Here is a 27,220-nt window from a genome sequence, read left to right as displayed (position 1 = left end):
TCCTTCCTGATATCTCTTCATGTGCAAGGCATTCAGTGAGTGGCACAGAGTACATCAAAACGTTTCTTGATAATTGACTTGTATTGTGCTTTTCAGTTTACAAAAGATCGACCTCTATATCATCCCCTTTGAGTGTGACAATGATCTTCTGAGGAAATAGCTCAAATTTCCAAGAAGCTTAAACACTAATGTGAAAAAGATAAGAAAACAGTAGAACTAACTATAAGACAGCATTTGATCAGGGCTTTGGTTGATCAAAGTGGGAAAGATTACATTCAGCTGGGAAGATCAGGAAAGTTGGCTTTCCTTATACAAGCTGAAAGAAATTGATACATGAAGCCAGATGAGGACTATGCATCTTTTAAAGTCTGGTCCTACAGGGATCCTTTGAAAATCTGCTATGCTTCCTTGGCCAGATAGCTTAAAGAGAGGAAAAAAAACCATATATATACACACACATACACACACACACACACACACACACACACACATATATGTTAGTTTCAACATCAAAAAGAATTCTCAAATAACAAATATTTCTGGAATCATTTAGAGAAGAATTAGATACGCTAGGCAAATTGAATTCCTAATATATGTCGATCTTAAGCAAAAGTCCATTTGTGTGTTATAATAAAAAGATAAAAACAGTGACATAAAAATGAGAAACTTTGGTTTTAAAAAAGTTATAAGATTCAAGGCATTTTTCACTGTATATAATTATAAGAATCCCAAATTTCTGTTTCTCTCTTTCTCGAGGGACCAACACCAGGTCTTGAAAGCTAGGGCATTTCAAACAAATGGCATGGTGACATAAGAAGTGAGGAGTTTAGATGATAAGTACAAAAACCTCTTTTATAAAGAAGAGTGGGGGGCCAAAACCAGAGTAGCCACCTCCATTGTGCAATACAAAGGGTCAGTGATAGGAGAGGCAACAGAATAGAGTAAGAGATGTGATGAACGTTAGAGGATTCAAAACTGTCCAATGCTCAGATTAGTCAACCTATCACATCGTTTTCTCAGTGGAGCCTACTCATAGAGGTGTATGTGGGTTAACCCAGATAACAGATCTAGAATTTTAGAGCACATAAATGGTATGTAGAAGGAAAGTGAGAGTAAAACCTAGAAATCTTCAGTAAACATAAAATTAAGAGTGTTGTTGGTCTTTCTTGCCTTATTCATCTTCCTTTTAATTCACACAGTGGGGTCTTCTCTAGATTAAACAGATGTTTTTTCTTTAACTCACTTTTACCTTCTTAAATTGGATAATTTTCTATATTTAGAAAGAAATCTTGGTTATATTTTACAATAATCACTATATAGTCTTCATAGGACTTTCTGTACTAAATGTTATATAGACATTAGGAAAAATTGAAAGAATTTATGTACTACACGTCCTCTCATCAGTACATTTGTATGTGCAAATCGAGATAAAAAGTATACTTTTAAAAGCAGAATTCACATCCTCACTGTATTAGTTATGCTGTTAAATGGAGAAATTTGAACCTAATAAGTTGATTTTTAAAACATCAAGGTGTATATAGCTTGTGTCTATTATACGAAGTAAATGTCTTTCTCTTAATGAAAAAGAGCCTATGTTACAGCCATGTAAGATCCCATAGTAATTATTTCCAAACTTGGTTTGCTCTACCAGCTCTTTTCCTCCTCTGAAACAGAACCTCAGCCCCATAAGTGTTATTCCCTGATCCGACCAGGCCTCTTGATCCACGCTTACTGTTGTTATTGTTGTTATTCCTTCAACATATTCACAGTGAAGAGCACACCATCTCCCTTCTGTGTATAACAGAACACACTTATGTAGTCCTTTATAATTTGCAAAACATTTCCCAAATATAAGCTCTGCTAAATGTCATAGTAAACCCCAGAGGCAGGTATAGATGAGGAAAAAATGATTTAATGTGTTTCACTGATGTTACCTGACCAAATGGCCAAAACTTAGACTGAAACTCAGTGTCTGTAATTCCGTGGGTAAGTAACAAAGCTAGAGCTAGAATCCTGTCAACTGGAGCTCAGAGCAACTCAACTCTGACAGCACAGCCAAGGCACAACAACCCTCTACTATTGTCTTATTTTCAATAAACTTTATCATTTGGAGAATTAAAATGCAAGAAGGTATAGATACATATTTATTTCTAAAAGTATTATTTTAATTATAAACAATTTCTTGGAAAGAATAGCTGCTTATTTGCTTATTTGTACATTATATCAGTTTGTTGATTTACATGTTAGTTATGTTTGAAAAGTTTTCTCAACATGAGATTTGGAGTGAAAAAAAAAGAAAGCTTTGTGCTGAGATAAAATATTTATATCAATGTTCATTTTCCTTTATCTCACATTATGAAAAAGGCCAGAAATTAATAACCTACAGTTATTTTGCTCTATAAATTACCTTTATTATAATAATTTATCAATAAATAAGATCAAACTGTAGACTCTTTAAAAACTCAGATATAAGAATAATCATCTGATTTTTTTTTAAAAAGTAAGCAAAATTAGTGAAAACAACCAACTTTTGAATAGTCATGAACACATGAAAATAAGTCAGAGAAGGAGAAACATACAATGATCTAATTTATTGGAAACCAAACACTTCTTTACATCATCATAGGAGATGAATACCACCCACTAGAGAAAATAATTATGATGCTGCCAGCACAGTTCCCATTTGAGCAGCTTTCCATAAGTGGAATGCACAGATCCTGACAAGAAGAAGAAATTCTACTAACGTAGAGTGTAGGTTTGTTTGTTGAGCACTTATTATTTGCTAGTCACTATACTAACACTCCGATCCACTACACCAAACCCTGAAAGTTTGGGAAATAGTTATCCTTATTGCATGGATGAGAAAATTGAGACACATGGAGGGTTAATCATTTTGACTTTGCACAGCATCACAACACTATTAATGAAGCTCGACTTTGAACTCAGGTTGTCTGACCCCAGAATTTATGTGCTTAACCATTGAAGTTAACCACACCTGTCAACAGAATTTAGACTTTAAAATTTCAGGGGATTGTTCACATAGACATGTTGCTGAGAAACATATATTTTCTTTCTACTTTTTTCCTCAGTGAGTTTTTCTTTGTCTTTTTCACATAGGTTTGAACTTGTCAATGAGCTTTCTTCTTCCTCCTCCCTTGAGTGAACAATTTCTATGTTGATTTTTGCCCTCTGTTTTTGTTCTGTTTTCCTCTCAGAGAGACTATCCTTATTAGAAAGCACTATATATAAAATTAAGTCTTACTAGTTTATGTACTACTACCATCTGGATTCCCTAATTTTTTCTAATTCCATTAAAATAAATATGCTTACATGTAAGTACACATAGACATATGTACGTGATTTACATGACTGAGAAAATTCAACTTAAAGTATAGTATTACCTTACCTGCTGTACACCTTTAACAGCTCAAAGAGTTTACCCTTTCATGGACTGTTTTTTCATGGTTTATCCAAATGGCTCATGAGCAACCCAAAGTAGTAGTCATTTGCTTTTTCCCCCCCAGAAGCTCAGAAGAAGCAATTGGAAGAGAGTCTAGTGCTGATCCAAGAGGAATGTGTGTCAGAGAATGCAGATCACTCTACAGAGGAGCCTGCTGAAGGAGGGCCAGATGCCGATGGAGAAGAGATGACAGATGGGATAGAGGAGGACTTCGATGAAGATGGGGGTCATGAGCTGGTAGGAACTAAACATTTGGTATCCACACCCTTTGGGTAACACCACCAGCATGTTAGCAACTCATTCATTCTAAAATAAGAATTAGATCATTTGGGGCTTATCTCTCCTAAACATATATTTAAGAGAACACGAGTATAGTGCTTCGCACATAATAAGTGCTCAATACTTTATTGCTAACTTAGGAAGATATAAATGAAGAAGCAAAATAAATACTACATAAGAGATTAGGTATATTTAAAGTGTCAAATGAAACATTCCCTCTGAAATGCTCCACTGCAAAATGGATCTTGCATTTAGGCAATTGCAAGTGAACTGTACACAGATATAATATCCTGGTAACAAACTACAGTATACTGGAAGATACTGGGTCCCCTTCTTACTCGGTTTATTAACTGATAATTATTTATGCTATTTGTACAGCCAGCAGTCCTTTCTACAGTGTGCTCCCTAAGATGGCTCTTTGGTAGATGGCCAGTTCACCGTTTTCAATGTCTTTGCTACCTGATAATCAGTTCTTATGATTTGAGAATTTGGCTAAGAACTGCTTCTTTATATGTTTTATTTTCCTAATATTGTAATCATTATACTGCTCATTTCCAGTCATCCTTTCCTACATAAACACATCACGGACTTACTTGGTAAATGTATGCTGATGAGGATATTTTTCATATTTTATAAACCATGAAATTAAATATACTATCTCAAAGGAAAAAAATAAAATAAAACTAAAAACCCAATTAAAACTGGGTAAATACCTGAACAGACATCCAGCCAAAGAAAATATACAGATAGATAGCAGGTCGGGCATGGTGGTGCATGCCTGTAATCCCAGCACTTTGGGAGGCTGAGGCGGGTCAATCACTTGAGATCAGGAGTTTGAGATCAGCCTAACCAACATAGCGAAACCCCCTCTCTACTAAAAATACAAAAATTAGCTGGGCATGATGGCCGGTGCCTATAATCCCAGCTACTCAGGAGGCTGAGGCAGGACAGTCGCTTGAACCTGGGAGGCAGAGGTTGCAGTGAGCTGAGATCACACCACTGCACTCCAGCCCGGGCAAGCAAGACACCATCTCAAGAAAAACGATGCTAATAACATTATCTGATACATGTTGATATGTTAATAAGAGGGAAAACTCGGTTGGGTCTACATCAGAAACCTGCATTTTCTTCCCAATTTCTGTGTGAGTCTAAAACCAATTCAAAATAAAACCTTATTTTTAAAATTGTAAATAAATAAATAAATAAAATGACATGCGGGCAAGTGTGTGTGTATATGTAGCCAACTTCCAAATATCTATGGACTGATCATATTAAACTTGGCTTTTCCCAGGTAAAATCAGATTCCAGTTTGTTTTAATACTGTGCCTATTGTTACTTAACTCATTTTGTCATAGTGGTTCTTTTATCAATAGTTTCAAAGACAGCTGAATTTTATAGATTCTATATTGACTTAACATGCCAGATCTGTTAGAACTCATGGCACCTTCATTACTTTTTGTTTGTTTATTTTCGAGACAGAGTCTTGCTCTGTCACCCAGGCTGGAGTGCAGTAATGTGATCTCAGCTCACTGCAACCTCTGCCTCCCAGATTCAAGTGATTCTCCTGCCTCAGCTTCCCGAGTAGCTGGGATTATAGGCACCCACCACCATATCTGACTAATTTTTGTATTTTTAATAGAGATAGCATTTTGCCATGTTGGCCAGGCTGGTCTTTAATTCCTGACCTCAAGTGATCTGCTCACCTTGGCCTCCCAAAGTGCTGGGATTACATGTGTGAGCCACCGTGCCAGTCAGTACCTTCATTTAAACTTTTCAGATATGAGCTTTTAACAACCACCCCTATTTCTACCAAAGTCTGCATCAGTTTGCAGAACTTAAGCACCTGTTCTTAGACTCATATTGATTCAGGAATCTATTGATTAAGGATTAGAGTGAAGAACAAACAAATGTCCCAGCTTCTCCTCAGGCAGGAGCACATGATTTGGCAGGACTAATTCAACATGATTTCCTCAACTCATTCTAATCAGACCTCTGCTGTCAGCATTTCATTGTGATTATACTCCTCAAGCTCTCTGGGGTCCAAGTTGCCATTTACAATGATTACTTCTCTGTTCTTATTTTAATTTATTTCTCAGCAGAATTTTGCATACCTGACCACTTCCTTCTGAGAAATTCACCTAATTTATCATTTGCTCATGCTCAGTTTCCTGTACTATAAATTTTCCCTCTATACTTCCAGTTTAAATATTGGGGTAGCTCAGGGCTTTGTCTTAGGCCGTCTTCTCTTTCCACACCCTTTCCCAAGGTGTCTTCACCAAATACTAGAGCATTAAATACCACCTATAGGCCAAAGATTCCTAAATCCACATTTCTACCCTGATCTCTTCTTGGGACCCCAGAGTCAAATGTTGAGCTGCCTATCACCACATACATCTCCAATAAACAACTGAAACGTAACATGGCCAGAAACAGACTTGATTTTTTTCCAGTCATCTTATTCTTTCCCAGGCTTCCTCGTTCCAGTAAACAGCATCGCCATTCACATAATTATTAAAACCAAAAGACTGAGATCATCTTTGACCCCCACCTTTATCCCTGTTAATTCTACTTCCAACTCACAGCCCAAAGTTAGTTATGACTCCGCGACAAGTTCCGTGACCCAAGCCACCATCCCTCTCTTCGGATTTTCCATAATATCTAAAATGCTCTTCTTGCTTCAACTCTTGCCTCATGCAACCCATTCTCCACAGAAGGGTAAAAATCTTTATAAACTATATGTCAGATAATGTCATTTCCTCGCTTAAATCCCTACGTTGTTTTCATCACATGTAGAATCAAAACACCAGAGTGTGAATGTAAGCTGTGATGAGATTACATGAGGATGCCAGTAGAGAGAGGGAACTCTGTGAAGAGAAAGGGAGAAGGTCCTCAATGCTGAAAGGAAAGGAATGTAGAACAGAAGCATATAGACATGAAGACTCCTCTACTGCAGGTGACTGTGGTTAGGCTGAGGATGTTGTGGCAGGAGTTTGAGGGAGTTCAAGCACAAATTAATATAAGTCAGAGAGTGATACCCTCTGGGGAATGAGGAGACACAGGCACTATCATAGACTTGAGGAGAATTAACAAGATTTGAAAAGGCGTCTATGGAGAACACTAAAGATTACTAATTTAGAAAACAAAAAGATTGGCAGTGTTAGTAGCCAGTTAAGGTTAAAGATCGAGAATTAATAGAGTAGTAATTTGCAAACTTCAAGGTGTATCAGAACTACTTAGAGAACTTCGTAAAAACACAGATTCTTGTGTCCCCTTCTGAGAGATTCTGATTCAGTATGCTGAAGAGGGCTCTAGGAATTTGTATTGCTAACATGTTCCTAAATTATACCGATGCTGCTGGACTGGGAATCACACTTTGAGAACGACTATGATGAAGTCATCAATCTGCCTTTTCTCCATTGGCTTTTATCTATTCTGATGGAAGCATGAAGAAAGCGAACACGTTCAGAGTTGCATTTTTGTCAGATAAGTGCAAAAATGAAAACTAATAAATAAAAGGAGTTGAGGACATTAGTAACAAAGAGCGGCTGACTAGATGGGTCACGGAATCTAACCAACAGGGAAGGAAGGGAACACTGTGCGGGGTGGGGGTGGTTAAAAATGAGAAAATAAAGGCAAAAGGGGAAAAAAGCCCCTATACCATTAAGGACCAGAGAAAGAGGAACTAAATGAATAAAAGAAAAACAAAGTCTGTACTTAAGGACCAAGATATTTCAGATGTGGACAGTTCTAGATAATGAGCTGCTCCATGGGAAGGAGTGAAATCAGTTCAAAAGTCACAGCAGGTGAAGGATTTAAGGAATGAGGGGCTCAGATGCAAGATGAGTCATCTACATGGGCATGAAATCACTCCAAATATTGGATTAGAGGGTGAAAGAATAAGATGGCCAATTTAAGTCCTAGATCTGTGTTTATCAGTCCAATTGAACTGCCTAACCAAACAACTTCTCCGAATCTCTCTTGACTTTCTTATTTACAGAATAGTAAGGCAAGATCAGAAATTTCAAAACCCATTCTGTTTGATTTTTACTCTGGATGCGTATGTGTCCCAGGAGCAATATGTCTGAAGGAGCAAAGCTTGACTATACAGTCATGGCAGTAAATCCAAACCATGGTATCTGAACTATGCTCTAAATACACAGAAAGTAGCTGATTAGAACTGAGGCACCTTCCTGGAGGTACTCAGGTTTTCTCCCTCAACCCTGGTATTATTACTGGGGACTTAGGGAGCAAGAGTTAAATTCTATCTCTAGTATATCATTTTGTTTGTAAGACATGAAAAATAATAAATGAGGAAAGGCTTAGCATTCAGTCCTTGCAATCCAGATTGAAACTAAGGAGTCTCTCCTACTGGTTGGCCAAGAAAAAATTCCCTAGTCTTGTATTCACTGTTTTCTCTTTTTCCAGACCACTGAACCAAATCATCCTTGGTCCCAAAAAGCAAAATAAAAGCACAAATCTTTTCTTTTTAGATAATAAAGGGCATCATCAATTTGAACAGGAAAGATACAAATAATTAGATTCTAATTATGAATTTTTCTCACAAAGAAGAGCTGGTAGCCATATGCCCATTTGGCTGCTCAAAGCAAATCCAGAATGCCATTGCAAAAGAATGAACAGGAAATAAGAATTGGATCTGAAGTGAGGGAGATTCAGAGAAATGAGTTCATAGGATAACTGTAGGTGTTGGTACCCCTTGTGAGGTGGTGAGAAGCCAAAGATATGAGCAGACTATCCACATAATGTCTAGTTCTGAATATACACTTAGTGAAATTGATTTCTATGACACAATTCATTCAGCTATCATTTGGGAATCTATCATGTGTGTACCAGGGGCTACCAAAAATGCAGGGATAACTAAAATCATTGCTTTACGTATGAAATGAAATGTTTAAGAATATGGCTTTTCAGGTCCCATCCCCACACTCATTGACGGTGAGGTTTGCAACCAGCAGGGCATGACTGGCCTGTGTTTTAAAAAATCTCCCAGGTGTCTTTGATGCACAGATGTCACTATGCTTATATTTTCCAGCAAAGTTGCTACACTTACATTTTCCAGCAAAGTTTCACCTGCAGTTATTCCACTTATATCATCCATTAAAATTTCCTGCTGGTAATTATTGAAAACTATATACAACACACATGAATCATGCTCATGTTTCAAATCAGTTTCTAAGTTTTTCACAATAACATAAATTGGTCCTCATAAAGATTCAGATTATACACTTCAATTTAGGCATTACTGTTTATTACCACTTACATCTAAATTTATATCTAATATCTAGCCTACTAGACTCAATGTTATTATAAATTAGGCATATTGACACAGTTACACCCACAAGACAAAAAAAACTTTTGAACTTAAGTTTCACTGGACTATTTACTTATACATGGATTTCAAATCAATAAATCATTCTTATCTATATTAGATTGTTGGTTGTTTTTTGTTTTTCGGGTTTTTTTTTTTTACAAGACATGTAAAGTCTAAAAGCTTCCATTGTTGGTGAAGTGCACAATGTAATCTGAAACACTTAAAGTAAAACTGAAAGACTAAGTTTTAAAACATTAGCCGGGCACACTGGTAGATGCCTGTAATCCCAGCTACTTGGGAGGCTGAGGCAGGAGAATCACTTGAACCCAGGAGTTGGAGGTTGTGGTGAGCTGAGATCGCACAATTGAACACCAGCCTGGGCAACAAGAGCAAAACTCTGTCTCAAAAAAAAAAAAAAAAGGAGACTAAGTTTAATATTGTTCCCTGGCACATAGAGGTAAATAAAATGATTTAAATATATGTGTGTGTATATATATATGGCTCTTTGTCTCAAGTAGCTTAGTGTCTGGTGGAGAGAAGACTGATTTCCTGGCTGGGCATGGTGGCTCACACATGTAATTCCAGCCCTTTGGGAGACAGAGGATTACCTGAAATCCAGAGTTCGAGACCAGCCTGGCCAACATGGTGAAACATCGTCTCTACTAAAAACACAAAAATTAGCTGGCCATGGTGGAAGGCACCTGTGTAATTCCAGCTACTCAGAAGGCTGAGGCCAGGAGAATCGCTTGAACCCGGAAGGCAGAGGTTGCAGTGAGCTGAGATTGCACCATCGCACACAGAGCAAAAACTCCATCTCAAAAAACAAAATAGAGAGATGACCGATTTCCTCATGCACAAAAAAAAAAAAACAGGCTTGAACTTTATAAGAAGCCTGTCAAGACTAAAAATCTGTGATTCTATAATAATCTATACCTGTATATTTCAGTAGTCCATAGAAATCAACATTTGGATTTATCTACAGTTAAATCTCTATATTAATGCACTATACATGCACTACAAAACCACTACTATACTTGTGTTTCTGAATAAATCCATTAGCAAGTATTCACTGATTGACCACTAGGGATCAAGAAGGAAAAAAAGGGAGGGACTCAAGATGGCGCTGTGAGAACAACCCAGGATTGGAGCCCGCGTTGAATTCGCAAACGGTGAGTCAGTGCTGCATTTCCAGACTGATCTTTGTTGCCCACAGAACGGGGAAACTCCCAAGTATAAAAAGACACGGGACGCCAGGCAGTAGGTCTGCCTGGTGAAGCCGGCAGCCGGGGCGGCGGCGGCCGGCCCTACCCAGCAATCCCCACAGGGCGCGCTTGTACGGGTGCCTTGTTGAACCGGCAACCTGAGACTTGAGAGGGCTGGACTTGAGACTGAACGAGACTTGCACAGTGGCCCAGCCCAGGGGATTGCAGGGACAGATCGCTTGGGATACCCAGTGGGACGAACAAAACCGCGATTTCAAACTATCCCAGGCAGACGGTCCGAGACGCTCTGTGGGGGAGGGGCGTCCACCACTACGGAGGCAACCTGCCCCAACTGATATACACGCCCACTGCTGAGGCAGCCAGCCGTTGCCGAGGCGACCCGCCCCAACTGAGATACACGCCCACTGCTGACGCAGCCAGCCGTTGCCGAGGCAACCCGTCCCTACTGAGATACACGCCCACTGCTGACGCAGCCTGCCGTTGCTGAGGCAACACGCTACAACGAAGAGACTCCGCCGCAGGGCGTGGCAGAGACCACAGCAGAGCCGGCAGGAACAGCGCGAATCACACAACAGCAGGGCGGAGCCTCGGCAGCCAAACAGTGGCTAGTCTGCCTTTGAGCTGGGCAGGACACCTGATCGGACATTCAAAAATAAAGCCCAAACCCCTCAACACAGAGCATTTGAGAAAAAAAAAAAAGGGGTTGTTTAATGAGCTGTGTTGCAGCAGAATCAAACATAGCAGCCTAACAGCCCTGAATGAACAACAGAGTGCACAGCTCAGCAATTAAACCCCTATAAAGTACAAACTGTCTCCTCAAGCAGCTCCCTGACCCCTCTATATCCAAAAGACTGTCATTAGGCAGGCATCATCCTGGGACAAAGAGAGCAGAAAAAGAAACTGGTAGCATCCCTCGCTGTGCCACGGCTACTAGAGGTGCACCCCAGACAAGCAGGGTCTGGAGCGGACCTCAACAGTCGTAGAGCGAAGGGGCTAGACTGGTAGAAGGAAAACCAAGCAACAGAAATACTTCATCATCAACATTCTGGGTGTCCACTCAGAGACCCAAACGAAAAGTCAGCAACTACGCAGACGACCAGCGGACAAATCCACAAAGATGGGAAGAAACCAGCGCAAAAAGGAGGAAAACACCCGAAACCAGAACACATCGCCTCCTAGAAAGGACCAAAACTCCTCACCAGCAAGGGAACAAAGCTGGACGGAGAATGACTGTGACGAAATGACGGAATTAGACTTCAGAAGATGGATAATGAGAAACTTTTGTGAGCTAAAAGATCATGTATTAAATCAATGCAAAGAAACTAAGAACCTTGAAAAAAGATTTGAAAAAAGATTCGAGGAAATGATAACAAGAATGGATACCTTAGAGAGGAATATGAATGAATTAAAGGAGCTGAAAAACACAATACGAGAACTTCGCGAAGCAAACGCAAGTTTCAATAGCCGAATTGACCAAGCAGAAGAAAGAATATCTGAAGTCGAAGACCAACTCAATGAAATAAAACGAGAAACCAAGATCAGAGAAAAAAGCGCAAAAAGGAATGAACAAAGTCTCCAAGAAATGTGGGACTATGTGAAAAGACCTAACCTACGTTTGATAGGTGTACCAGAATGTGACGAAGAGAATGAATCCCAGCTGGAAAATACTCTTCAGGATATCATCCAGGAAAATTTCCCCCACCTAGCAAGACAAGCCAACACTCAATTGCAGGAAATACAGAGAACACCACAAAGATATTCCGCAAGAAGAGCAACCCCAAGGCACATAATCGTCAGATTCAACAGGGTTGAAATAAAGGAGAGAATACTAAGGGCAGCCAGAGAGAAAGGTCGGGTCACCCACAAAGGGAAGCCCATCAGACTCACAGCAGATCTCTCGGCAGAAACACTACAAGCCAGAAGAGAGTGGGGGCCAATATTCAACATTCTTAAAGAAAAGAACTTTCAACCCAGAATTTCATATCCAGCCAAACTGAGCTTCAGAAGTGAAGGAAGAATAAAATCCTTTGCGAACAAGCAAGTGCTCAGAGATTTTGTCACCACCAGGCCTGCTTTACAAGAGCTCCTAAAAGAGGCACTACACATAGAAAGGATCAATCAGTACCAGCCATTCCAAAATCACACTGAATGCTAAAGAGCTTCATCATAATGAGGAATCTACAACAACTAACAGGCAAAACAGCCACTTAGAATCAAAATGGCAGTATCAAATTCACACATAACAATATTAACCCTAAATGTAAATGGACTAAATGCACCAATCAAAAGACACAGACTGGCAAATTGGATAAAAATCCAAAACCCATCAGTGTGCTGTATACAGGAAACCCATCTCACATGCAAGGATACACAAAGGCTCAAAATAAAGGGATGGAGGAAGATTTACCAAGCTAATGGAAAGCAAAAAAAAGCAGGAGTTGCAATTCTCATCTCTGATAAAATAGACTTTAAAGCAACAAAGATCAAAAGAGACAAAGAAGGCCATTACATAATGGTAAAAGGATTGATACAACAAGAAGAGCTAACGATCCTAAACATATATGGACCCAACACAGGAGCACCCAGATACATAAGGCAAGTTCTTAATGACTTACAGAAGGACTTAGACTCCCACACAATAATAGTGGGAGACTTTAACACTCCACTGTCAATACTAGACAGATCAACCAGACAGAAAATCAACAAGGATACCCAGGGCTTGAACTCAGACCTGGAGCAAGCAAACCTGGTGGACATTTACAGAACTCTCCACCCCAAATCCACAGAATACACATTCTTCTCAGCACCACATCACACCTACTCTAAAATTGACCACATAATTGGAAGTAAAGCACTGCTCAACAAATGCAAAACAACTGAAATCATAACAAACAGCCTCTCAGACCATAGTGCAATCAAGTTAGAACTCAGAATTCAGAAACCAACCCAGAACCGCACAGCTTCATGGAAACTGAACAACTGGCTTTGAATGTTGACTGGGTAAACAACGAAATGAAGGCAGAAATAAAGAAGTTCTACGAAACCAATGAGAATGAAGACACAACGTGCCAGAACCTCTGGGACACATTTAAAGCAGTCTCTAGAGGAAAGTATATAGCAATAAGTGCCCATATGAGGAGAATGGAGAGATCCAAAATTGACACCCTATCGTCAAAATTGAAAGAGCTAGAGGAGCAAGATCAAAAAAACTCAAAACCCAGCAGAAGACAAGAAATTACTAAGATCAGAGCTGAGTTGAAGGAGATTGAGACACGAAAAACCCTTCAAAAAATCAATAAATCCAAGAGCTGGTTTTTTGAAAAGATCAACAAAATAGACAGACCACTAGCCAGATTGATTAAAAAGAAAAGAGAGAACAACCAAATAGATGCAATAAAAAATGATAAAGGGGAAATCACCACAGATTCCACAGAAATTCAAACCATCATCAGAGAATATTACAAACAACTCTATGCACATAAACTAGTAAACCTGGAAGAAATGGATAAATTCCTGGACTCCTGTGTCCTCCCAAGCCTAAACCAGGAGGAAGCTGAAACTATGAATAGACCAATAACAAGGTCTGAAGTTGAAGCAGCAATTAAGAGCCTACCTCACAAAAAAAGCCCAGGTCCAGATGGGTTCACAGCCGAATTCTACCAGACACACAAGGAGGAGCTGGTACCATTCCTTCTAAAACTATTTCAAACAATCCAAAAAGAGGGAATCCCTCCCAAATCATTTTATGAGACCAACATCATCCTGATACCAAAACCCGGCAGAGACCCAACGAGAAAAGAAAACTTCAGGCCAATATCCATGATGAACATAGATGCAAAAATCTTCAATAAAATATTGGCAAGCCGATTGCAACAGCAAATCAAAAAACTTATTCATCATGATCAAGTAGGATTCATCCCAGGGATGCAAGGCTGGTTCAACATACGCAAGTCTATCAACGTAATTCACCACATAAACAGAACCAAAAACAAAAACCACATGATTATCTCAATTGACGCAGAGAAGGCATTTGACAAAATTCAACAGCCCTTTATGCTAAAAACCCTCAATAAACTCGGTATCGATGGAACGTATCTCAAAGTAATAAAAGCTATTTATGACAAACCAACAGCCAATATCATACTGAATGGGCAAAAACTGGAAGCATTCCCTTTGAAATCTGGTACTAGACAAGGATGCCCTCTCTCACCACTCCTATTCAATATAGTACTGGAAGTTCTAGCCAGAGCAATCAGGCAAGAAAAAGAAATAAAGGGCATTCAAATAGGAAAGGTGGAAGCCAAATTGTCTCTATTTGCAGACGACATGATAGTATACCTAGAAGACCCCATCGCCTCAGCCCAAAAACTCCTGAAACTGATAAACAACTTCAGCAAAGTCTCAGGATATAAAATCAATGTGCAAAAATCACAAGCATTCGTCTACACCAATAACAGACTCAAAGAAAGCCAAATCAAGAGCGAACTGCCATTCACAATTGCTATAAAAAGAATAAAATACCTTGGAATACAACTCACAAGGAACGTAAGGGACCTCTTCAAGGAGAACTACAAACCACTGCTCAACGAAATCAGAGAGGACACAAACAGATGGAGAAACATTCCATGTTCATGGTTAGGAAGAATTAATATCGTGAAAATGGCTATACTGCCCAAAGTAATTTACAGAATCAACGCTATCCCCATCAAGCTACCATTGACTTTCTTCACAGAACTGGAAAAAACCACCATGAACTTCATATGGAATCAAAAGAGAGCCCGCATAGCCAAGTCAATTCTAAGCAAAAAGAACACAGCGGGGGGCATCACACTACCGGATTTCAAACTATACTACAAGGCTACAGTAATCAAAACAGCATGGTACTGGTACCAAAACAGAGATATAGACCAATGGAACAAAACAGAGGCACCGGAGGCAACACAACATACATACAACTATACAATCTTTGATAAACCTGACAAAAACAAGCAATGGGGCAAGGATTCCATGTTTAACAAATGGTGTTGGGAAAACTGGCTAGCCATGTGCAGAAAGCAGAAACTGGACCCCTTCCTGACACCTTACACTAAAATTAACTCCAGATGGATTAAAGACTTAAACATAAGACCTGGCACCATAAAAACCCTAGAAGGAAATCTAGGCAAAACTATCCAGGACATAGGAGTAGGCAAGGACTTCATGAACAAAACACCAAGAGCATTGGCAACAAAAGCCAAAATAGACAAATGGGACCTAATGAAACTCCACAGCTTCTGCACGGCAAAAGAAACAGTCACTAGAGTGGATCGGCAACCAACAGAATGGGAAAAAATTTTCGCAGTCTACCCATCTGACAAAGGGCTGATATCCAGAATTTACAAACAACTCAAGCAGATTTACAGGAAAAAAACAAACAAGCCCATTCAAAAGTGGGCAAAGGATATGAACAGATACTTTACGAAAGAAGACATATATGAGGCCAACAATCATATGAAAAAATGCTCATCGTCACTGGTCATCAGAGAGATGCAAATCAAAACCACATTGAGATACCATCTCACGCCAGTTAGAATGGCGATCATTAAAAAATCTGGAGACAACAGATGCTGGAGAGGATGTGGAGAAAAAGGAACACTTTTACACTGTTGGTGGGAGTGTAAATTAGTTCAACCATTGTGGAAGACAGTGTGGCGATTCCTCAAGGCCTTAGAAATAGAAATTCCTTTTGACCCAGCAATCCCATTACTGGGTATATATCCAAAAGTCTATAAATCGTTCTACTATAAGGACACATGTACACGAATGTTCATTGCAGCACTGTTTACAATAGCAAAGACCTGGAATCAACCCAAATGCCCATTGATAATAGACTGGATTGGAAAAATGTGGCACATATACACCATGGAATATTATGCAGCAATCAGAAATGATGAGTTTGTGTCGTTTGTAGGGACATGGATGAATCTGGAAAACATCATCCTCAGCAAACTGACACAAGAACAGAAAATGAAACACCGCATATTCTCACTCATAGGTGGGTGATGAAAAATGAGAACACATGGACACAGAAAGGGGAGTACTAAGCACTGGGGTCTATTGGGGGGAAAGGGGGAGGGCCAGTGGGAGGGGGAGGTGGGGAGGGATAGCCTGGGGAGAAATGCCAAATGTGGGTGAAGGGGAGAAGAAAAGCAAAGCACACTGCCATGTGTGTACCTACGCAACTGTCTTGCATGCTCTGCTCATGTACCCCAAAACCTATAATCCAATAAAAAATTAAAAAAAAAAAAAAAAGAAGGAAAAAAAGATATAAACTGAGAGGTTAAAGGCCACAGACAAAAAATACAAAGCAGCATGACATGGCAAGAACCATATGAAAAACATAGTTTGCATGTTTCATGTTCCCCACTTCATAAGTGGGGAGCCAGACGTAGCCACTATGGTCAATAAATGCTCCTGGCAGAAACAGGGCTGGAATTTCACCTTGAAGGATGACAAATTAAAGAAATGGAATCTGCTAAAGTTGAAGAAAAGATATTCAAGATATCCTTCATCATCCCCAGATCATTTTATGGAAAATACATTTAAAATCCAAAATGCATTAGGTAATTCATATAATAGATAGATAAAGGTAAACTTTAAAAAATAAAACTACTGGAAACTTCACAAATCAACATTTCAAGCTTTTTTATTCTATTTGTATCCTCCAAATCCATATTATCCTTTATATAAAATAACATCATCCAAAGTTAAAGTAGCCTTTGCCATAATGAAAATACTATAGGAAAGCTAGTGCTTAACACTGTGTTAATTCAAAAAAGCAAATGAGCTCTCCCCTCAGGTGTATGAGAAAAGGCTTCTATGAACACTCTAGGACATTATAAAGCTGTCAGATGTGTTATGGAGTCTTAGGCTAATCCAGTGTTTTCCAAAGGAGAGTTTTTGGTCAACTTACACTCAATACCTAGGGTGCTTGCTAAAAATGCCAATGTAGATTATCTCAAGAAGCTGCCCTGGAATCTGCTTTATCAGGTCAAGGTTTGAAACTACAGAGCTAAATCATCAATTCCCAAAGGAAACTATAGACAAGCAAAACATTTAAATGGCTGAAGGAGAATTTGACTTCTTTTGAATTCTACCTATAATTACTTTTCCTTTTGCTGACTACACACAATCAAATCAGGCAAATCTAGCAAGAATCCACAGTAGAATTACCTAGCTGAATTGTGTAATACTTAGATATGCAAGCTGAGTGCTAATTGTAATACATCTTTCAGGATTTAACAAAACATTCAACTAAGCAGTAAGTCACCTGGGCTTACCAGCTATTGAATTTCTATGCACACTGGGGAAGGTCTGGACCTCAAATCCAATCTTTCAGTTGACGAGAACCCAAAGCAAACATTCTGGTACAACACTGAAAAACTGGAATGCATAAAGCATTTTGATCAATATTCTTGATCTTTCTTTATGAGAAAGACTGAAAATGTCTCCTTTTTGAGACTTTTTGTTTCTTTCCTAATGAAGTCCTTCACCTGGATGATCCCCCTTATCAATTGTGATTCTCTTTCTTTTTCTTATCCTTTTGAATGAATTCTGGCTAGAGGACAAACAGGAACTTGTGAGGCATGTTCAACAAAGGTAGTGCCAACTGAATTAGTTAGAAGCATAAATCACAAGGAAGAAAGAAAGCAGTACTTAATCTGTTGGATTTGGGCATGTATTTTAGCACAGCATTCAAAGACCTTCATCTTGAACTCTATCAATCCATCATATGCTATCTTCCCTGTCCTACAGAGAACAGATACTGAGAGCAAAAAGCAAGAAGTAGCATTATTTGGATGGAGTTAAGGATAGGATGAACAGCCATGATGCAAGTGTCCTGCAGTTGACCTGACCTAGGTGACCTGCTGGTGAGGCACAAATGGCCAGGGTCATGTATGCCCACTAGCCAGGTATTCTCAACAGAAATGGGGTATGACTCAGCCTTTGATGGTAGGGAAAGTGTGTAATAGGAGGATATCTCTGTTTCTAGCTTTCCACCTGGAATTCTGCCTCTTCAAGAGCTCTGATCCCTTTGTAGTAAGTGTCCCCTATTATTATTGTCTGTCCCCTATTTCAGACTTGCTACTCTTGGCATCTCACTTGATTTCAATCATTTTTATTTTAGTAAAAGAACTCTACCATTAAGGAAAAATCTTTCCCAGAGGTTGGATGGCTTAACTGTTAGAAACAAAAGCTCTGCCTGTAGTCTGACAGAATCATGTTCCAAGTCCCATGACTTTGGGCAAGCCACTTACCTATGCCTTCACCGGCTTTAGTTTTTCCATCTGTAAAAGAGGGTTGACAATAATATGTATCTGGCCAAGGATTGCTGTGAGGAGCAAATGAAATAATGTCTAAAAGGCACATACTTGGCACAGAGTAGGCATTCTGTGCTACTCTGTTAGTTGCTTAATCTGTTTGATTTTGTATTTTGGTTGATTTTTGTATTTCAGCACAGCAAAGACGTTCCTCTTAAACTGTACCAATCCATCCTAAGCTATCTTCCCTTTCCTACTGAGAACAGATATTGAGGGCATAAAGAAAGCAGTAATATTATTTGGAGGAGTTAGGGATAATACAAACAAGCATGGTGCCTGTGTCCTGTAGTTGATCTAGTCTAGGTGACCTACTGCACTATGATAATGACTTAGGAAAGTCAGAAAGATTTTTCTAAGTATTTTTTTGTTGTAGGGCATTTGTATCCTCTTACATATTTTTTTTCCCAAAGTCAGACAAACTTTGCTAAATCTTTCTGTTTTTGTTGTAGGGCATTTTTATCCTTTTGTACATTTTCTGGTTTGTTTGTTTTGAGACAGAGTCTTGTTCTGTCATCCAGGCTAGAATGCAGTGGTGCAATCCTGCCTCACCACAACCTCCAACTTCCATGTTCAAACAATTTTCCTGCCTCAGCCTCCTGAGCAGCTGGGATTACATGCTCCTGCAACCATGCCCAGCTAATTTTTCTATTTTTAGTAGAGACTGGGTTTCACCATGTTGGCCAGGGTGGTCTCAAATTCCTAACCTTAGGGGATCTATTCACCTCAGCCTCCCAAAGTGCTGAGATTACAGGCATGAGCCACTGCACCCAGCCTATATTTTCTGTTTTTTTTTTTTTTTTCACCACTTAACTTCATGTATTTAATTTTGATGACCCAAATGTTTCCATGCATTTCCAGACATAGGATAAATTAAATCATAGTTTATATTAATAATAAAAGTCTACTGGCTTCATATCTGCCTTTGCAAAACTATAATACCTTGCCACTCACAATCTCCCTGGGCTGCTTCTGGGGGTCCCAGAAAGCATGATGCCTATGCTCAGAAACATATCTGATGATGTGCTTCTTCTGCCTGCTCACCACCTGCCTCCCCCTTGAGGATGCCACCTTTGCCACAGCATTTCCTGCTGCCTTTTGTGAGACCCAGTAGGCCTCTCTTACACTCAGAGGTGTAGGACCCACAAGGTACAGTTGGTGCAAGATCCCTTCAGGTCTCATCGTGCCAGAGAAGCCACTTCAGGTTCCACGTTAAAGTTGCAAGAATAATGCCTGTCCACACTGTAAGCTGGAAGTTGTCACCCAGACCCCAAGTAACACAGCTTAAAGGCTGAACCATGAGTTCTACTATAGAGCAAAGCAGCTACATACCTATGACTGAATATTTTGCAGTAATTCCCTGTTTCTGGCCTTATTCTTCTGTATACTGTTCTCCAAAGTGCTGCCAATTTGGCTGTATTAAAGCTTTAGCCAGGCTATGTCACTGTGCTAAAATCTCTCCACTAACTGCCTATCTCACTTGGAGTAGACATATAAGTCCTCACAATGATCTACAAAGTCTTGCATGATCTGGCCCCTGCTACGTCTCTGATCTGGCTCCTAGTTTTCTCCCGTTCACTCCATATGAGCTCTGTAGCTTCCAGGCACTAACTGCTCAGCTCCTATTTCAAGGCCTTGGCATTTGCTGCACCCCTGAATGTGGGACCAGGAGAACAGAGGGCAAATCATAAAAGGCCTTAATGCTTTGCTAATTGTTGTAAGTTTATTCTCTAAATTTCATGTAAATAAACTGGGAATTACCTGTACATAAGAGAACTGGATTGCAATACAACCTAGTGGTCTGATGCAAATGTTTTGGAGTCAGAAATAGGGTCTCCAGATTCAGCAAATAAAATACAGGATACTCAAAGTTGCCTTTCAGATAAATAGTAAATGATTTTCTAATATAATCATGTCCCCAATATTCCACGGTTTGTACCAAAAATGTTATTTTATCTGAAATTCAAACTCAACTGGGCCTCCTGTATTTTATCTGGCACCCCTATATAGAAATAAAATGGAATATTGGCCTTGAACAAACTATTTAACTTCTTTTAGTTGGTATGAAAACAGAATAATAATATCCACATCATGGGGATTTTGTAAGGATTAAATAATATAATACATGGACTGTACTTAACAAAGTCACTGCCACAAAATAAACGAGTAAATTGCAGCTGTTTTATTATCACTATTATTATGATCATCTCATTTTGCCAGTGAAGCTTTCAATAAAATATTACATTTCTAGCAACATAATCTTCATATGGAACTTTGTATTTTTAAAAACCCTAGGGTATTCAAATTGTTAAAAAGCACTTCTTATTTGATAAGAAAGATTTCAGGAAACAAATGCAATATTCTGAGAACTGTGATTTGATTTCAGGTTTTTAAATTTTTATTAGATTTAATAGCTCCCAGAATATTCAATTCAAAATACTTTATTTTTAATTCTATTCTCTTATGGCTTTTTTTTTTAAATAAAGATAATGCCAACAGTATCCTGTGATAATATAGGGCTTTTGTTTCGGTTTTTGCTATAGATTTGATCTCTGGCTCATGTGATCTGGCCATAAATTTAGTAATAGATGGTTGTATGAAACTGAGTATGTGAGAAGCCTTACATATCACATTTTCTTTAGTTACCCAGACACTTACTCCTTAAAACAACACCCCCCAAAAAATTAATAAATAGAGGAAACTCAGTTATGTGCCAGATAATGTCAGTTGCTTAAGATTTAAAAAATAAGACCTACTGGTTTCTGGTTTCATAGAACTTTCGCCGGGTAGAAGAGAAGATGTTGCAACCAGAACAAATAAACAAAACAGTATGATAGGTAAAATTATCACATAAGTCATGCAATCGGGTGTGGGAAGTGAGATGATATAGCAGACCTCACGATGTCTGTGTAACATTCTAGTTGATTCTTGAGGAATGAAAAAATGTGTGCAAAAAAAACAAAGGATTAGATGGCATTCCACACAGGGAGAAGAGAATGTATACAAAAAAGAAAGGCATGAAGGAATTGGGAAGTTGCCAGTTTAGTCTGGTTAAAGCAGTGGAACTCAGAGGATGGCCCCACAACCAGCAGCATGGTATCATGTGGAATGATATTTGATAGAAGTGCTGATTCTCAGGCTCTAACCCAGACTCACTGGATCAGAAACTCTGGGGTGGACTCCAGCCCTCTGGAGTTTTAACACACATTCTAGGTGATTCTGGTGCCTACTGAACTTTAAGAACGCTGAAGTACAACAGTAGGGTTTTCAAAACTAGGTGCACATGACATCACCAAGGATGCATCTTTTATAAACACCAATGACAGGGGCCACAAGCCATAGCAATTAAATCAGAGTTTCGGAAAAAGGAGCCCAGAGCAAAAGTCCAAAGATGTTTTACTGTGCAGCCAAGGCTGAGAACCACTGGGATAGAGCTCATGGTACATGAAGAAGGAATGGCAAATAGACATTTCACCAAAGAAGTAAACACATGAAAACTTGCTCAAAATCATCGGTTTTCAAGAAAGTACAAATTAAAACCACAATAAGGTAACGCTGCACATTCTTTCTCAGACTGACCAAAATTGGCTGATATAATCAAATACTGACAAGGAAATGGAGCACTAGTGTTATCATTGCAATTAAACAAACAGAGGTTGCCTGAAGAGTAAGGGTGAGGGGCAGGGATTGACTTTCCTGAAATGTCATTCCATACCTGATCTTGGTGAACATCCACTTTTGTTTCAATACTCAGTTTCATCTGGAAATCTTCCTGAAATTCCAAGTTAGTTAGGGGCATCCTCCACAACTCCCCCACACCTCTATTAGGACATCGACTTCAGTGCTGCTACCACTTTTTACAATGTCTTTCTCTTCAACTAGACTTTGAGTATTCCATCCTTTGAGCCAGGGTGTTCTTTTTTCATTGTGGATTTTTCACGAACAGTACAGTATCTAGCATTTGTGTGGGGATGGATAAGTGAGATTGAGGGATGCTGGGTTAGCAGATGATTTTAACACACTGTGTCGTGCCTTCAAGCATTTACATATGTTGTTCCCTCTGCGTGGAATAACCCATTCTACCTTTTATTTTGTGTCTGGCAAAAATATCTCCTCTCTTAAACATCATCATTCCATGTCACCTGTTCCATAAATCTGTCCCCCAACAAGGACACATCCATTTGGGTTTGCTTCTTTCTTTAGGCCATGCTTTGTACTTAGCTCCTCATACTTAACTCACTATATTGTAATTAATGACTTTCCTTCTTTTTGGATCACTGATTTGTAAATTTCTCAGGGCTTATTTTGTGTTTTTCCTCAATGTAGTGCTTAGCATATGTTAATGTTCATAAATATTTGTTAAAGAAAGAGAGAGAAAAATGTCCTCAGATTACCTCAAACATATGAGCATTTTTTTTATAGACAGTGGTTTACTTAGAGAGAGAGAGAGAAACAGAAGGAGAGAGAAAGAAACAGCTAACTCTCACACTGAGTGAGAAAAAGAAAAGATGGAATCCAGGAGAGGAAAGACAGCTTCACCCTGAGTGGAAGGGAATAGAGATGGAGTTTAGGAGGGGAAGACAGGCTTCCACGAAGGCCGTGTTCATGGAAGGGGTATTATGAACATTTTTAAGCACACTTTTATTGTCTGTCCTAATCAGATTGTGTTCTAAATATTACTTTTGTATGCATCCCCTCTGTGATTTTGAGGATTATTATACAAAGCATAGAAGCAAACAGTTTTCATTATAACTTAATCACTAGGTCAGTCTGGCAGCAGCCTGTCTTGAAGGCACTGAGGAGGAACAACAGAAGGAGGCTTAAAACCAACACATCAAAGTCAACACAGCAGTATTGACTCTGTTGTGTTGGTTTTCAGTAGTTCTGAAATACTGTCTCCCCCGAGTGATAAAAATGCAAATTTGAAGTAACCTGAATTTAGTTAGCAGAGCTAGATTGCTGACTTATAAAACAAACCAGAAAATAAGCCTTCTTCTCACTCCTGATCTATAATTTTTAAAGCCAAAAGAATAAAAGTCACAAGTTCGTAAGAAAGTAAATTTCAGAGGATTCGAAACTAAAGTGTGCCCAGATAAGTAAGACAGATGCTTTGATTTCAACTGCAGCTATCAGTGCAGCTATCAGACAATGTGATCATTTAAAAATAGGCTTTAGTTCTAAGGATTTTTGAGATGTTAAGAGTATTGCAGTAGACACACAATTTTCAAACAGCCCCTAATGATGTTAAAAGTTGAATAATAAATCTGGAATATAGATCCAAACAAAATAAAATATTTTCGCCATTTCTGAATTTGTACGCAAAGGGTAACACGGGTGGAAGAGAACAGAAAGACTCTGGAGTAATTTGGAAATGAGAAGCAGTTTAAAAATAAACTGCTTTAAATATACAAAATTAGAAAAAAATGTTACTTTTCTAAAAATGCTATAATGTGATAGAGGAAAATGGAGTAATCTAAAGTCTTAATTTTGTCTAATTTCAAAAAGTTGATTATGAAAATAGTTAGAAAAATAAAACAATTCTTCCAATAATTAGTTCAGCCATTATGGAAGACAGTGTGGCGTTCAAGAATCTAGAAATAGAAATACCATTTGACCCAGCAATCCCATTACTGAGTATATACCCAAAGGATTATAAATCATTCTATTATAAAGACACATGCACACGTATGTTTATTGTGGCATTGTTTGCAATAGCAAAGATTTGGAACCAACCCAAATGCCCATCAATGATAGATTAGATAAAGAAAATGTGGCATATATACACCATGGAATATTATGCTGCTATAAAAAGGGATGAATTCATGTCCTTTGCAGGGACATGGATGAAGCTGGAAACCATCATTCTCAGCAAACTGACACAAGTACAGAAAACCAAACGCCGCATGTTCTCACTCATAAGTGGGTGTTGAACAATGAGAACACATGGACACAGGAAGGGGAATATCTTATACCAGGGCCTGTCGGGGGGTGGGGGGTGGGGAGGGTTAGCAGGAGGTGGGGGGATTGGGGAAGAGTAGCATTAGGAGAAATACCTAATGTAGATGACAGGGGGATGGCTGCAGCAAACCACCATGTCATGTGTGTACCTATGTAACATACCTGCATGTTCTGCACATATACCCCAGAACCTAAAGTACAATAAAAATAGAAATAAGACCTCTCCCTATCAATATAGTAGGAAAAGTTCTTTTAATTGCGTAAGCAATTACAGATTTACAGGCATGTAAGGTAGCACTAAAGTGACCACAATGTTAATGTCAAAGAAAAAGTAGCAATGGATGAAGCTAAACAGGCAACAGAGATTCAATTTAAGACCTTCAACAGAGATCGAGCCTACTGTAATAAGAAAGAGTGAACTCAGCGCTGCTGAAACAGGCAGTATAGTTTTTAAGCACTGGGGTGACTAGTGGAAAAGTACTGGAGGATGGTAGGGGAAGGTTGGTCAGTATAATTAGGCCATCTGTGTTTGCTAATTGCTGCTTATCTAAGTTAGGTTCACACCTCCCACAGAGACTGAGAGATAGAGACTGCTTCTTACTTGATGATTACAGTTCAAAGGAATGATTCCAGGTCCTTAAAAAAGATATTCTGGATTTGTACAACTGGCAAGAAGCTAGGAGAAGATGTATATCTCCAAGAGGCAGAGGGAAAATTTACAAATACAACTTTTCTAAAGTAAATGCTCTAAGAAAAGGGAGGTCAGGAGCCTATAGTCAGAAAAAACTCAGTCTAAAGTTTTGTCAAGCCTCTTGTTTATCAAGACAGAATCTCCCAAATTTTATTCAATCAAACAGAGGAAAAGACAATCACCTTCCCCAAGAGACAAAAAACTGTACCTCATGACAGTCTTAACAGCTCTTGAAAGATCTCAGAGCTAATTCATTTTTATATTTGTCAAGTAAAAAACAAATCTGGACTTAGTAATGACAGACTTATTTGGAAGGGTTATTGCAAGGGGGAAAGAGGGACTACTGCAATAGGGAGAATGCTTTGGCCGTGAGATCTGCAAGCATCTCAAGTACTAGGAAAGAAGGGTTTTTCTTTTATGAGAGGAGTAAGCAAGGTTAGAAAGAACCCAAGGTGAAGTGGGATGACACATGGGCGTACTGAGTACATGTATCAGAGGATGTTTTACCCTGAAGCCAGCATATTTCCAGGAGGGCCCTTAAAGAGGGGATGGATGTTGGCTCAGGCTTAGGATGGGCTGAAGTTCAGGGTCCTGGGAGGAGAGACTCTTAACCAAAGTTTGAGTAATAAGCATTTTGTTCTTATTGACCAATGGAGACAAAATAGTTCAGTTACTCATGTATGAGGGCAAGAGTGGAAATTCGGAGGATCTGTGTTTGGCCTTATCATAGGTAAATAAGCAGGTGTAAGACTTATCTAAATCAACTAGAGAAGGGTGGTTCTTTGCAGTAAGTCATTTCCCAGAACAAAGAGTTTCTTAACTTTTTTTTAATAATTGTACTTTAGATTCTTGGGTACATGTGCAGATCATGCAGGATTGTTGCATAGGTGCAGACATGGCAATGTGATTTGCTGCCTCCATCCTCCTGTCACCTACATCTGGCATTTCTCCCCATGTTATCCCTCCCCAACCTCCCCACCTCACGCTGTCCTTCACCTAGCTTCCACCAACAGACCCCAGTATATGATGCTCCCCTCCCTGTCTCCATGTGTTCTCATTGTTCAACACTGGCCTATGAGTGAGAACATGCAGTGTTTTATTTTCTGTTCTTGTGTCAGTTTGCTGAGAATGAAGGTTTCCAGATTCATCCACGTCCCTACAAAGGACACAAACTCATCAATTTTTATGAGGCTCACACAAAATTCAACATCATCACATATCCAGAGGTTATCTGACTCATAATATTGGAGATGTGTTAGGCCATTCTCACATTGCTATAAAGAAGTACCTGAGACTGGGTAACTTAAAAAGGAAAGAGCTATACTTAGCTCATAGTTCTGCAGGCTGTACAGGGAGCATGATGCTGGCATCTCCTCAGCCTCTGAGGAGGCCTCAGGAAGTATAATCATGGCAGAAGATGAAGCAGAAGTAGGCAGGTCACATGGCCAGGGCAGAAGCAGGAGAGAGAGCTAGGTGCCACACACTTTTAGACAGACAGATCTCATGAGAAGTCATTCACCATTCTGAGAACAGCACCAAGAGGATGATGATAAACCATTCATGAGAAATCCAACCCCATGATCCAATTATCTTCCACCAGATCCCAGCTCCATTACTGGGGATTACAATTCAACATAAGATTTGGGCAAGGAACACATTCACTGTGTCTACACTGTAAACATTGAAGAATGGGCTGAATCTTTAATAACATTTTGATGTCAAAGATAAGAGGAAGGACACAGATTCATCAGGCCTCCAAATATACACTCTAAGAAGAGGGAAAGGGGAAGTCAGTCTTTGCCTTTTATAATGGAGACAGTTGTTTCCATTTACCCTTACAAAGTACAGATACACATTCATCAATTCAGTTATTTGGGTTATTTGGGCTTTACGGATTATGTGGGTTTCAGGTTCGGATGGACA

At 39.2% G+C, this 27,220-nt stretch overlaps 1 protein-coding gene across 22 annotated transcripts in view; it reads left to right on the top strand.

Annotated features, from left to right (window-relative positions):
* Positions 1 to 27,220, top strand: part of RALYL (RALY RNA binding protein like) — a 765,327-nt gene that overhangs the window by 719,038 nt on the left and 19,069 nt on the right. For 14 of the 22 annotated variants that reach the window (XM_078352738.1, XM_035276603.3, XM_035276604.3 and 11 more), the window contains one exon: positions 3,525 to 3,697. The exons of the other annotated variants lie outside the window; for them this stretch is intronic. In XM_078352738.1, the coding sequence (XP_078208864.1) occupies positions 3,525 to 3,697 (173 nt within the window). The remainder of the gene's footprint in view (positions 1 to 3,524; positions 3,698 to 27,220) is intronic. 22 annotated transcript variants of the gene reach the window in all.

The sequence above is a fragment of the Callithrix jacchus genome, chromosome 16 (assembly GCF_049354715.1).
Source record: "Callithrix jacchus isolate 240 chromosome 16, calJac240_pri, whole genome shotgun sequence".
NCBI classification, from domain to species: domain Eukaryota; kingdom Metazoa; phylum Chordata; class Mammalia; order Primates; family Cebidae; genus Callithrix; species Callithrix jacchus.
Note: the sequence above shows the minus strand (reverse complement) of the source record. Positions and strands in the feature narration are given on the sequence as shown.